Below are 14,971 nucleotides of genomic sequence, written 5' to 3'. Positions count from 1 at the left end.
ATAATTTTGGTAACTCAGTCACATTTGAACAATTATGGCTATATACGTAGCTTCATGAAACCCATATGAATGCTAACAAAATTTAAAATTATTACCTAGTGTGTTGGTAGAGTTAACATGTTTAATAATTCAGCTTCCCACTGTAGTGTTATAGGGAGGGTTTTTCAAAGGTTTCAGGAAACCCCCTATTGAAATTTAGATTTCTAAAGTTCACAGCAGAAGCCTAACACCCCTGGGTGAGTGGGTAACAGCATCTAGTACAGAACAACAGTAACATAAAATTTTCGTACATCTCTCAGGGACACGAGCCCTTTTATTGTTGTCTTGAAAATTTGAGACTCTAATAGAACATTCATATATCTATTAATGTGTTGAGGTGTAGGTTTTGAGGAAAGATATACATATGAAAACAGACATGGTATGTAAGCAATACACAAGATGCATCCTTCATACACTTGAATGCAGAAAGAAGTTTTGATTGCTGATAACTCGTTAGTGGATTCTGATTGAAAATTATATACTGAGTGGGCAGTCAGCTCAGCAGGGAGTGAGAACCTCAAATAGTACAATCATATACAATTCGTTAACTAGATAGGTAAAGTAGGTAAGTAAATGCATCCAAGTTTCTTGACTCTATTACATATTCCAGTCCTTGGATAAAAACTAATCTATATAAGGCCAGCCAAATTGGAGTACTTGTTTCTCATCCATGGAAATTCGGATTTCCATGCAGGTAGGAGGTCATTTTTCTATATTCATTATTAAAGAAAATACTTCAAAACAAGCTGTCTGTTACTATAAAGGTTAGCTAAAGCCTTTTAAGAACTAGTACTTACATTTCACTACCGCTTCTGAGATGCAAGTGACATTTGCTGTACTGTAAAATGAAAGCCAGCTTTCTTAGTATCAAAATACATGTGCACAATAACAGCTGGAATAATGAAATTAGAGATGGTGGGGTAAAAAAGGAATACGGGCGGGACTGAGAAACAATTATTCAAGCTATTAAGTTTGCCTGGCCTAAGTATAGTTTTTATCTAAGAACTGTGTGCAGGATGCATAGGGATTCATGTCTGTAGTCTCCCGCACTGCTATTAAATTTAAAAAATGTAAATCCACCCACATCATGTCCCATATGTATTAACTTTAATTTTGTGCAAAACTCAATGCACAAAGAAGAAGTGAAGACCACAAAGGAAGATTAGGCACAAATTAAATATTTTAAGCTTAAAAGTCATTGTCCTCCATGGTTATTATAGAATACTGGTATTTGATTTTATCCTTTGAAGAAATCTATGTTCATATAAAGGTCGAAACTCAAAAGGGGGGGTCATACACTAATAATAAAAAGGGTATTGTCAAACAGTTTTATCAAGACACACGGTAGTGTGTCATGCGGCCAAGAAAGCCGGCGACCACACCGTGAGTATATTTACAGGAAGAAAGAAAACAGCTTTTTCACGCATGCATAGCTCCATGGCCTCTTCTCCAAAGCACACTATTTTTGCATTATAGCTCAAGACACACGGTAGTGTGTCGTGCGGCCAAGAAAGCCGGCGACCACACCGTGAGTATATTTACAGGAAGAAAGAAAACAGCTTTTTCACGCATGCATAGCTCCATGGCCTCTTCTCCAAAGCACACTATTTTTGCATTATAGCTGTCCCCCAGGTAGGGTACGCCACACAGCAAATTAGATTAAATTCGCAACAGCCATTTGCGAGATATGGGGGTCCAAAATTTCATTTTAATTTCTTCGTTTTTTTCTTCTTATGCCGTACGGGGGGCTACGGGGGCTTCGATTTCTTTTCGCACACTTTGCAAAAATTGCTATAAAATGCAAACGTGTAACTCGATTGCCTCGATCTTTGGCACAAATTAAGAACGTGTAACGGTGGATTCACATACCAAGTTTGTTGTAAGTCTGAGTAGTATTCAAGGAGTTATGGACGTTTATTCACGTAAAAACAGATCAAACTTCTGTCACGGCTACAGGGTAAACCAAGCATAGAAATAACTTGAAAATTTGTGTGTAGATAGGCTGATCATCGTAGCAGCGCCTTTTGATAGTTTGAATAGCAATAGAGTTACAGCGACAAAGTTATAAAGCAAAAACTAAGCAAGTGTAAAATCGCGGATCGAGATACTCTAATAGAGCAGTCACCACGGGGTAAAAAAGGTGTGCAAAAAATGTCGAAAAAAACTTACCAGAGTTCGAACCAGGGACCTCCATACCTAACACCTGCATCCTTAACCACTGAACCACTGCTACCTTGACTGATCACCTCACTTAATTTCTGCTTTATAAATGAAATTTCTAGTTGAAATCTGCTTATAGTCAAACGTTTGTAATTTCATAGATCTACCAATAGAAGTTCTAGACTGTTCTAGAACATTCTATGTATGTTCTATTAGAAGTCCTCAAAAAACTGTGCACTCTATTAGAGTATTACAATAATATTATCAAATATTGAATTAAATCATGCAATGAAATACATTTATAAGTCTGTCTTCAATAATCATTATTGTATCTACATAGAAAAGAAGAAATGTGAGTAAAGACAAACCTCAAAGTCAGCCATAGGCTGGTTTTGGGGCCTTGTAAAGTACAAAAAGGAGTGAAATCCACACAAAAACAGCCAAGCTGTGAAAAAATGGTGCGGCCTTAAAAAGCCTGGGTGAAAAAAGTTGTGAAATCAAAGGTGGCGGCCAAGAGATGGCTGCAATGATGTTAATGCTAAAATTTTTAATAATGGCTGTGTGCATTGTTAAAATTTATTAGCATTAACATCATTGCAGCCATTTCTTGGCCACCACCTTTGATTTCACAACTTTTTTCACCCAGGCTTTTTAAGGCCGCACCATTTTTTCACAGCTTGGCTGTTTTTGTGTGGATTAATCTTCCTTTAGTGCAAATACCCTGTACATCAAATTTACCAATGTTATTTTTTACATCACATATAGCTTGCTTTCCATTCCTTTGTACACATCTAGAACACTAGTGCTGTCCCACCCAATAAGTGATCCAGCTACAGCTACATGCATTTTGTATAGTATACTATATTATAGCTATTTTGAGGGTTAATGTTATCAAGGTAGCTAAAAATAAAATTTTCGTGAATTTGCAAACAAACCCAAAATATATTGAGGTCTAAATATTTCGAGGATAAAATTAATTTTTGCTGTTAACCCACAAAACTGCAGAACCAGTGAATTTCTTCCTTAAAATATTTAGGCTATACAGTAAAATTTCTATTACTATAATAGTATCCATGTTCATGAGTATTTATTAGGCCTGAGTCAAATATGCTCAAAATTTTGCCCAAAATGCTTTCAGGAATTTCCCTAAATTTTCACCCATTATGCTCTTCGGTGTTTCCATTATGCTTGCATTTTGCTCCTAGGTTAGCAACATTGTTTACAATTGTTTTGGAACATGTTAATCAGTGAATGCTCTATTAGAGTATTTCGACTGTTCTATTAGAGAGTATTGATATCAGTTTCTACTGACTGCTCTATTAGGGAGTATTGATCTACTTTCATGGAATTAAGCTCCGTAGTTTTAAGTATCCACCTAATATTGTACTAGCATTATTCTGGTATAACACTCCAGCCTATTATGCTAGCATATTTGATGCTGGCATATTTGATGTAGGCCTAGTATTTTATGACTCATCAAAGTTTTTTGGCTAACACTACCGCAGAGAGTTTACTACTATATAATTAGCATCTTGTTATTGGAACTTAAGGATTCGGCGGCATCGACTCTACCTGATGGTGTTACTATTGCAAGGCGTTCAACAATGTCCTTGGCAAATGACCTCGGGGACATAGGCTTCTTGTTGGGGGTCTCACCGATGATATCTGCAGACACATCCAGGAGACTACTATCCATGTCTTCAATAATGCTACTTGTGTGGTGGAGAGAAAAAATGTAAATAATAAAATGTTTAGTTTTAATACTGTAGTAAGTTATGATATGTGTTAAGAGGTGATTGGTGAGAGAGAAGATGGTAGAAGGAACTCTGTGACATTGTTCAGAATTCCAGGGAACTCTGTCAATAGTCAGGTAACTAAGAATTTAATACAATAATGTTTGGTAGTCGAATGTGCCCAGATTTGTTAAAAGGGTCTTATAGCATTTCCAATTGCATGTACCTGGCAACACATAACTTGACTAGTGAACAAGGTACCAGCTTGAAATGTGGTCACCTTACACTGCTAACATACCACTATTGTTTGATGTAATTTCAAAGTGATCAGTTATAAATATGAGGAGATATGATTAGTCAAAGTCAGAAATTTTGGAAAGGCTCTAAACCCCTGTTCATAGGTCTGTTACTTTTAGAGTACAATATGAGTGAGAATACTGACACTGTATTATTTATTCAATAACAGGACCTTTAATTACCATCATGAAATGTGGGGGACGCATATGTACATATATCCTCCTTTCAGGCCAGTCCACACAGCACAATTGCAGCTCTGTGAATGTAAATATTCTAATATAGCAATCACCATTATACCATCACATTGCAATTTCAGAATACTCTAATAGAACAGTCGCATTATTTAACCTTAAATTTTACATTCCATTTACAGAAATTTCCTAGTGGGTATGGTTATGGTATACTATGATGGTAATATTTTATACTGAGTAGTACTGCATGCCATATACATACAGTACATGACATGTCACAGTTTATTTACATTTGTGACTGGATCTGAAAAAGGGGTCCAATAGCCTTTTCAACTATTCATAACTCTTCATGACATGTGTTTACCCTATCACCTTAAAAATATACCACTATGTTAGCGGTATAAACTGTAAAGTAACCAAATTTCAGGCTGGTGCCTTATTCACAAGTCACATTATGGGTTGCCAGGTTAATGCAATTGGAAAGGCCATAACACCCTTTCAGATTTGGTTGCATTTGGTTCACACTAAGCTATTAGGCAGGTGTCTCAAGAGGAACAGGTACCCACTTATTTAACAAATTTTAAACTCAATACAGTAGTAAATGTCTAATTGCAGATAAATTATGCTGTTCATTAAATATGTCAGTAACTATATAGTGGGTCGTAGCTTTAATTTATAAACATCACGTCCAGTTGTGATTTTTATAAGTAGCCTACTGCCAAATACTGGCCATGAATTTGTCCTTGTGGTATTTTAATGCCATTTGTAATGGCTTATGTATACAGTGGATATTTAGCTGTGTGTTAAAATAATGATGCTTGTTATAGGTGTGTACATGCATCATAACTAATCCATCATCAACTGTAAGGGTACTTTGTGTTTCTAGACAAAAACTATAGCATTAAAATTGGTTGAGATTGCTACACATTTAATATAGATCTTATAAAGAAAATTATACATAGTTTGGTAGCTCAGTTTACTACAGTAGTTATGGTTGTGCTAATATGGAAATTATTACACAGAGCCTGTCTGAGCCAGTCACCTTCAGGACAAAATTTCTTACCTTAATAAGGTGGTGGCTAATATAGACATGTGGATTACTGTTTAAATTTCTCACATACCGAGGAATTTTAAGTTGGTATTTTAGAGAGGTGGCCTCCCAACTACAGTGACCACTAATCACTGTATTCCTATGTCCTACACAATCACCGAATCAGTATGATACAGTATTTGTAGCAGTGGATTACAGTACCTATGGTAATTTCATTTAACAATATAGCAAAGTCTGTTTTGATAACAAATGTGACCCAATTTTGGAAAGCCATTCTTTTGGGCACATTTTCCTACAACTTTTGCATGTGCCCAAAAGGATGGTTTTCCAAAATTGGGTCACAAATTTGTCTGTCCAGGGGCATGCAGATCCAGACTTTTCACTTTGGAATTGCAACTTCAGCCTAACTGTAAGTTGAAGACAAAAAAAAGGTCTTCGCCTGCTGACAATAGCTGCCCCTCACCATAGATGCCCTCACCAACTACATTTCCTTACTTATAACTGTATACATATAGCTTGCTACACTGCTCCTCAAAAGACTATACTGTGACTGCTCTATTATAGGGTCCGCAAACCAAAAAATCGATATCTTCAAATCGACTTACAAACTATAGTCATGTGTACGGGTAGATCTAATCAAGAAAACACTAGAGTGGCAGCAAATTTCGTCCATGTCTTCTAGTGAAAATAACGCTAAATACCTTGAATTTGATCGATTTTCGCCGTCGTAATTTACAATGTTATTCTTTTGAGCCAAAACTCTCTCTCAAGCTTTGAGAGGTTGTCCACTCTTACTTTGGAGTATAGGTAGTTTAATATAATTAATTAATATTTGGTAGTGGCGTCGCGCGCATCGCCGATCGGCGAAAAAAAAGACGTTTCGTGATCTGGAGCACAGCAGACTTGCAGGAAATACTGCAACATTTACTGCAGTGATCACCTCCAAGTCAAGTACCTGTGTGCAGAATATGGTGTGGATTGAAGTTTGTTGACCATCTGGCTGAGACCAGCCTCACCCGATTTAGCGAAAATCATATGGAAACAATTTTGTGACATCAGTGAATGTTCTATTAGAGTATGTAAATACAGTCTTCACGGATTTCATTGATATACATAACACCTTCAGAAAGTTTGTGTGTATAGACACTTAGTAAAGTGCTATATGCATCATATGGACCAATGAATTTGCTTTAATAATGAATAACATTTAAGAAACCAAATATGTCATACCTGTCTCATTGAGTGGTATGTATATATGAATATACTTAACATTTGTAAGGATTTCCATTACCTGAATAAGTAAGTAGCTGACCACTAAAGAAGGCAATACAGAGCAACTGACTTTAAGTACAATTGTTTCTGATATACGATAACAATTATTTTGAAGTTCTCTAATAAAGCAGTCGGCCAGGTTTGGATTACAGTAAACAGTGATCACTTGAAGAAAAATTGAAGGGTTTGCCTTGAGACAACTATTATGTGCACTGTATGAGCTAATGAATTTTCTTCAATAATGAATCATGTTAAAGAAAATTAATGCGACATAGAAAAGGCTTACTGTCACATATTTCCATATGAATATAATTTGCACTTGTAGGGATTTCATTGGTTAGTTAGGCAACTGATCAACAACTAAAGATGTTTGTATACATCAATCATCTCTCAGTATAGCTATCTCTGTTATATGACAGAAAGATTTTCAAACACTCTAATAAAGCAGTCTGTCATTTTTTTGTATTGAATTGTTCCATATGTTTCCTCCACGATCCAACAAATATTGCAGTTTCGTGCAAATTAACACCTTTAGGTGTGCTGAAGTATGGAAATGATTGCTCAGAGCAAGTATAAACTAACGGCAATGGCTTGATTACTGACGGAAAATTTTACAGTTAGCCAATAATGCAATTTATTTCCGGTGCAAAACTAAAACTCTTGTAATGAAAGTTCTACGGAATTCAGCATATAATGTTACTAACTTGATATGATTATAAATCACTGTGAGCACAGTAAGATGATCATTTCTGTAGTAAGGATGGAGTCCAGAGGTCTTGAGTGCATGGCCAGATCTATATAGCTATAGCTATGAAAGTCATGTAGCATAGTTATGCATGCACACCTTTTGATAGTTAAATTAGAGCTTATAATTATCTGATCATTTATTCTTATGTGATACTCAGATGCAGTAGCATGCAAGGTCAAATGGTATGCTCCCCAGACAAGTTTTTACATGCCTTGAAATTATATCTGCATGGAAAACTATCATACAAAGCCGTGATATTTCCTGGTAGCTAATTTTGTACCAAAGTACCAATTGCAACTTATTCAGTCTCAATCATGTCTATCCTGTGCAAGAAATTCCATGACACAAAATCTCTAAAAATGAAGTTTAGTCATTTGTTATTTGGAAGAAATTTTGATTAATTGTTATAATGAGATGCCAATTGGATGATTTACTGGAACTTGAAAATTGACATAGTAAATTAAATTAAATTATAATGGATTAGATCAACATTTAATAAGAGCAGTAGTCACATGTCACTGAATTTAGAGTAATTATCGCAATGACTTTGTCATACTAATATAGATCTTTTCACAAAATTCAAATAGTTGAAAAGTTGTCTTGCACTGGGTCCTGATTTTGAAGTTTTTGAGGCAGAATTTTAGTAGTTTGAAAAATTACATGGAATGTATAAGAGTGGCCCACACAGATAGGATAAACAAAATGTACGTATTTTAAACTGTTGTCTTGAAGATTGCTTTTAGGTGTATATCTCAACTTTTGATTTTATTTTACATATCCTTACAGTAGTCAGCAGAGCCACTCTTCCCTACCATCAACTATGGAATTGGAGCAAACCCTTGGTTTCTGCTTTTGATAGTTACTATAATTATTGCTAATATACTGCCCCCATGCATAAGTGGGATCAGCATATACATACCAAATAATACATTGCATATCAAAATGAAAATGCAGATGCTATGTCTAGACTATACGTTTAACCCTGTTGAGTATATATGAGGAAGAATATTTTTTTCAGAAAAAGGCACAATGATTTTACTATAGCATGCAATATGCCAGCATTAAAATTAATTATATAGGTCAATTTACACCAACGCCACATAGCTATAATATGTATAACTTGCATGAAGGAAACTCTCCAATAGAGCAGTCAGATATTCCTATAGAACAGTCAGAAATTGATTTTTTATACATAATGTCACTGAAATTAATTAACAATCACAAACATGTTTATTTAACTGCACTCAGAGTAGTTGTCAAGTATATTTCACAATATTTTTGTAAAATTATATATTAGTTACGAGAGCCTTGGTTTTGTGCAATAAATCGCGTTTCGCATGCAGTAATTGATTAACGTGTCCGTAATCTAGCCTTCGCTGGAAGTTTGTACTTGTACTGAGTAATCATTTCCATAATTCAACACACTTAAAGGTGCTTATGTGCACGAGACTGCAGTATTTGTTGGATCGCGGAGGAATTTTTGCTAAATCAGGCGAGGCTGGTCTCAGCCAGATGGTCAACAAACTTCAATCCACACCGTATTCTGCACACAGGTACTTGACTTGGAGGTGATCACTGCAGTAAATGTTGCAGCATTTCCTGCAAGTCTGCTGTGCTCCAGATCACGAAACGTCTTTTTTTTCGCCGATCGGCGATACGCGCGACGCCACTACCAAATATTAATTAATTATATTAAACTACCTATACTCCAAAGTAAGAGTGGACAACCTCTCAAAGCTTGAGAGAGAGTTTTGGCTCAAAAGAATAACATTGTAAATTACGACGGCGAAAAATCGATCGAATTCAAGGTATTTCGCTTTATTTTCACTAGAAGACATGGACGAAATTTGCTGCCACTCTAGTGTTTTCTTGATTAGATCTACCCCTACACATGACTACAGTTTGTATGTCGATTTGAAGAGATCGATTTTTTGGTTTGCGGACCCTATCTATTAGAGTATATCTCGAGTAAGAGAGGTTCTTTCAAAAGGGGGGTTCCATGGAACCCTTTGAATCCCCCCGGATCCATGCACCCCTGCTGTCCTGTGTTGTTACAAACATTATGAAAATAAAATAGACTACAAAAAGTGGCTAAAACATCAAGGCCTTAGAGGAATCTATATAGGTATATTTTGTTTATAATAGTAGCTATATTTTTAAATATATTGTCCTAGATTCCAACATCCATTATACTCCTACCAGTTTATGTGCTTTTCTTGAAGGTTTGTACATACCACTGTGCCCTCTGATGAACAAGGCACATTATTGTGTACATCTTAAGGTACTGTAGTCCAAGTGTTGTCATATTGATGTAGTATGATGTATTTCAAGAAGTAAACATTCATAGAACACTTCCACCTTACGGGTTGAGAACAATATTGGAACATGACTGTTCTATTAGAGTATAATATTCATCTCCAATGTGTTGAATAATACGAAGAGTAAATGCCACTCAACAGTGTTCTATGATTAACTATATCCATACAAGAGTAGTACAAATGAGCATGTACTCCTGTAATTGGTCATGGAATTTCATACATTGTAAAGTTAGTTGACTAATAGCTATAGGGTGTTGTCACGATCACTGATGATATGCTTTTTGTAGTGATCAAGAACACCATTTATAATAACTATAACACTTGTCAGTCTCATAAGTACACAAGCTGTAAAGAATGTGCATGCTATATGCAGTATTACTGCACAATAAGGTACACCAATTACATTTTGTGAAAGGTGGGTGCATGTGTTTCATTGAAGTAACACTTCAGATGTTCCTATGGGTCAGATAAGCTGGATTAACCATCATTGGTACATCTTGATGATCAGAAGGAACTTGTACAGTATCATATTGTGGTACTATGGAAGAAGTTGGATTATCTTGACCTACTGGAACATAAGCTGGAGATGACTGCATTTTGATTGTGTCTGTGTTTGACTGCTGCTGGTTCACAGGAGTTTTAACTTCTACAGTAAACACAAAAGTCATTGTAACTATTCACTTCTATTTATGCATCTTACCAGAAGTGATGTGCTGTAGTATGTGATACCGCTCAACACACAACCAAACAATAATGACAACAGTTATTACTAATGATATTATGAGGAGGACAATGATAATAGTGAATACAATGATCAAAGTTGTGTTCCCGTCATCATCTAATTCACTGTCATCATCTATTAGTGATTATGATAAGCATAGTGACATGATCAGTAAACCTTTTATGAGTATATTTATTGTATGTATGTGTGGTATGTCCATCATAAAAGTACAAAGCCTACAAAAATCCATGCAAACACAGCTATTGCCACTCAGCAAACCAACACTGGGATGCCTGTGCATCACTCAAGCACTTGAGCCTTGTGCAGACAAATCCTCCTGGGGCAGGGCTATTGGCCTGTAGGAGGACTGTCCAGGTATCAGTGAGAGGTCGTGGAACCTGAAGTTCCACAACAACCCCAACACCGCTAAGCGAGACAAGGACAGTTGAGCATTTGCTTCTCCAGTAAATACCAGCCACCTACTGATGTTACAGCTGGATGGGCTGCTTCCCCAGATGACACCAGGCCACCAGGTCCCCGATATACAGTAGGGATGCCGCGATAGTCACGATATACGACATGTCACGACATATAAGTCTACGATACGATACGACATACAGTACTGTATGTCGCGATACGTACACGTGACCTCACGTGCACCTGTAAGTGAATAATGGCCATTGTCTCGAGAAATGGATGCCAATTTAACTTTTGCTGCCCCTAGTTTTAAGACTAGAAGTGAAATATGGACTTACTTTGGGTTCATGGCGGACAGTGATGGAATGGTAGTAGACAAGAAGAAAATAGCGTGCCGTCTTTGTCGAGCGATAATTGCCTACTCGGGTAACACGTCCAATATGACGTATCATCTCGAACGATTGCACATCAGCGAATTCAAGAAATACTTAGAGAAAACTGGGAAAACCAACTCTGTCAATGGCGGAAAATTGTCCGAAGAAGACACAGTCGTGGATGATGAAGCTGAAGCCCAGCCAGAGTCTAAACAACTCACGCTTAGTGCAGCATACAAAAGGACAGCTCCGTTTCTACAGAATAGCCCCAGGTACTGTTCTCTGCTTCGTGCAACAACAAATTTTATATTTCACACGATGCAGCCATTAAGCTTAGTGGATGAGCCAGCTTTTCGCAACCTATTACAGGTTGCTGAGCCTAGATTTCAGCTGCCACACCGTACTCACATAACTACAAAAGTTCTTCCTGAGGCATACAGCGGAGTTAGGATGGCAGTTGAAAAACAGCTGGCTTTGGCAAGCAAATGTACCATAACAACAGACCTGTGGACATCACAGCACCAGCAATGTTCATACATGTCTTTAACAGTTCATTTCATAGCTGATAATTTTACTCTGCAGAGCAAGTGTCTTCAAACACTTGAGGTCCCACAGGACCATGATGCAGCTTCATTGAAAGATGTACTCTCATCTATGTTTTCGGACTGGAAAATCACAGATAAGGTTTGTGGAGGTATCAGTGATAATGGTAGTAACATTGTCAATGCCTTCACTCTGTTGAATATCGACCACTTTCCATGCATAGCTCACACTTTACAATTGGCAGTCAACAAAGGTCTGAAGGTAGCAAGAGTGCAGAGAATTATTGCACGTTGCAAGGCAATTGTCAGCCATTTCAAGAGATCAACAAAAGAGACCTACAAGTTACGAGAAAAGCAAGAATTGTTAAAGTTGCCACAACACATGCTTGTTCAAGATTGTGTAACACGCTGGGGTAGCACACTTTCTATGTTACAGAGACTGATTGAACAACAAACGGCTATTTCAGCAGTGTTGGTGGAAGGGAAGGACAGGCATTTGATGTTGGAAAGCGGTGATTGGGAAGTTGTTGAAATGCTAGTGGAGCTACTGAAGCCATTCCAGCAAGCTACCACTGTTATGGGAGCTGTTAGATATCCCACATTAAGCACTGTTAAGCCTCTGCTCTATAAGTTACTTACTAAAACACTGAAGATCACTCAAGGAGACTCTGCTACGTCTAAGGCAGTAAAGCAGGAGATTAAGAAAGACCTGGATGATAGGTATCACAAGCCAGCTGTGGAGAGGATAATCAATATGGCTACTTTCCTAGATCCAAGATATAAGGAACTACCATTTCTTGACTCCTATAGCAAGCGAGAAATTGTAGACATGGTAGAAGAGGAGTTGATTTCTTTGGAATCTGATAGTACAAATCAAGAATTGAGAACTGAAGAAGTTGTGGATGATGATGATTTAGATCCACCGGTGAGCAAGAAAAAGAAGGGACCAATTTCTAAGTTGATAGGAGACTTGTTTGAAGGGCAGAACAGCTCTGGATCTTCTACTTGCAAAGCATCAAAGGAATTAGAGCTCTACAGGGCTGAACAGCCTGTGAAGGACCTTGATTCAGATCCTCTAACATGGTGGAAATCAAGACAGTCAGTGTATCCCCTGTTGTGTCAGCTAGTCAAAGCTGTACATTGCTTTGTAGCAACCAGTGTACCTTCAGAAAGGTTATTCAGCTCATCAGGGAATATCATTTCAAGCAGCAGGAGTCGTCTAACCCCTGAACATGCTGACCAACTAATTTTCCTTTTTGAAAACAAAGCTTAACTAATTACCTGACAGCTAGTGACAAGTGACAAAGTTTTAATGGTTTATAAAACAGTTTATACTTCATAACTTCAGACTTGTACTCATTAAAATTGTTAATTTGTTACATGATGTTATAAACAATATAGCAACTGTAATAATGTTCTAGTTGGATGCAGTGGCTTGGCGTTGGTTGATAAGTGATGAGGTTTTACCTGTAGATAGATATAATACACATACAACCAACTGAACAAAGTGGCTTATGTCGTGACATGTGACATGTCGTGACATAAATGCCTGTGACATGTGACATAAAAATTTCTATATCGTGACACCCCTAATATACAGCTGGGTAGAGTGGAACAATGTGAGTAAAATTTCTTGTTCAAGGAATCGAAACAACAACAACAACACCACAATGGCATAATCAGGCATCAAACTTGGAACCTTTTGATTATCAGGCCGATACTCTAGACACTTGGCTAAGCTGCCTCACACACACACACACACACACACACACACACACACACACACACACACACACACACACACACACACACACACACACACACACACACACACACACACACACACACACACACACACACACACACACACACACACACACACACACACACACACACACACACACACACACACACACATGCATGCACACATGCACGTACACACAGAGTAAATACAAGTTAAAAGTTTAGACAGCAGCTATAACACAATTTCATAAGAATTATCAAACCTTCAATTGAATTTGAAGTAGTAGGTTGTAAAACAATTACCATGCTTCTGGAAGGTTGAACTATACAGATAGAACATTTGTGACAGTTAATTTTGTAATAACAAATTGAATTACATATTTACCATACAATTATACATAAGGGGTTTCTATTGTGAGTGAGATACTGTAAAAGCTACTAATGTACAAGTAACTAACTAGCCGTATGATTGGAAAAAACTGTGTGGACAAGTTGGCTGAATTTTTGGAAGTTCATGTCTTAGTACACTGTACATTATAGATGCCAAACTACTAAAGTAGTTAGCTATGTACATGGCAAATTAAGTGACTATTTTATAGTGTGTTAGCTACGTATGTACAGTATACCATACAGTATATACTAAACATGGCAGCATTTAATTAATTATCCATTACTGACCATTAGTGGATAGCTTACCAATGGATATGCTAGTTGATATGCCTGTTGTATCCACCATTACTTCTTTTCCTTCTCCCTGACACATTCCCACACTAGGGACAACACTGATCCTATATGATGTATCACTGGTTAGTCCATTAATAGTGTACTGAGTATCAGTAGTGATGTGTGACATTATCACATCACCAGTTGAAGATGATAATGATATAGTATAAGTCACACTACCAACTGATGTACTAATCCATGATATAGTGATGAAGGTGGTACCAGTATCCTCCACTGTGATGTTGATGAGTGATGGTGGATCTATAACATGTATGTATAACATACAAGCTAGTAGTGTGTGGGTCAATTCAGATATGACTGTAGCATGCAAACTGATATGCTAGCCCAGCATGTAATTCTGTAAACACCAGTAACTAATGCACATGATTAAGGTTTGCAAAATTGTGTTCAAACTATTATCATCATTATTATTACTACTACTGTGCAGACCTCTGAAAAGAGTAGCTATGATGTACAGATCACAACTGATTCACACATAACTACAATACTTAAGTAATTAATTGTTACTAGACCAGCTTAAATCTATTTATCCATATCCTTAGAGTCGATCACATGCTGGGATAGAGAATTCCAAGTTTTGATACGCATGGGAAAGAAGGAAATCAATTGTTGTCATGGTTA

At 37.1% G+C, this 14,971-nt stretch overlaps 2 protein-coding genes across 2 annotated transcripts in view; one reads left to right on the top strand and one right to left on the bottom strand.

The window, feature by feature from the left end:
- The window catches only part of LOC136265414 (uncharacterized), a 33,510-nt gene that overhangs the window by 13,124 nt on the left and 5,415 nt on the right, over positions 1 to 14,971 (bottom strand). The window lies entirely within an intron of this gene.
- Positions 11,454 to 13,445, top strand: LOC136265387 (E3 SUMO-protein ligase ZBED1-like). The gene is made up of 2 exons (XM_066060212.1): positions 11,454 to 11,593; positions 11,646 to 13,445. Exon 2 carries the CDS (start codon positions 11,772 to 11,774, stop codon positions 13,134 to 13,136), a length of 1,365 nt encoding a protein of 454 aa, XP_065916284.1. The 5' UTR covers positions 11,454 to 11,593; positions 11,646 to 11,771; the 3' UTR covers positions 13,137 to 13,445.

This window comes from Dysidea avara, chromosome 1 (genome assembly GCF_963678975.1).
Source record: "Dysidea avara chromosome 1, odDysAvar1.4, whole genome shotgun sequence".
In the NCBI taxonomy this organism is placed as follows: Eukaryota; Metazoa; Porifera; class Demospongiae; order Dictyoceratida; family Dysideidae; genus Dysidea; species Dysidea avara.
The sequence above is the reverse complement of the archived record's forward strand: the minus strand, read 5'-3'. Positions and strand labels throughout refer to the sequence as shown.

Bases quoted from the DNA above. Each gene is read 5' to 3' on its own strand.
- LOC136265387 (XM_066060212.1), top strand. From the start codon at position 11,772: ATGGCAGTTGAAAAACAGCTGGCTTTGGCAAGCAAATGTACCATAACA.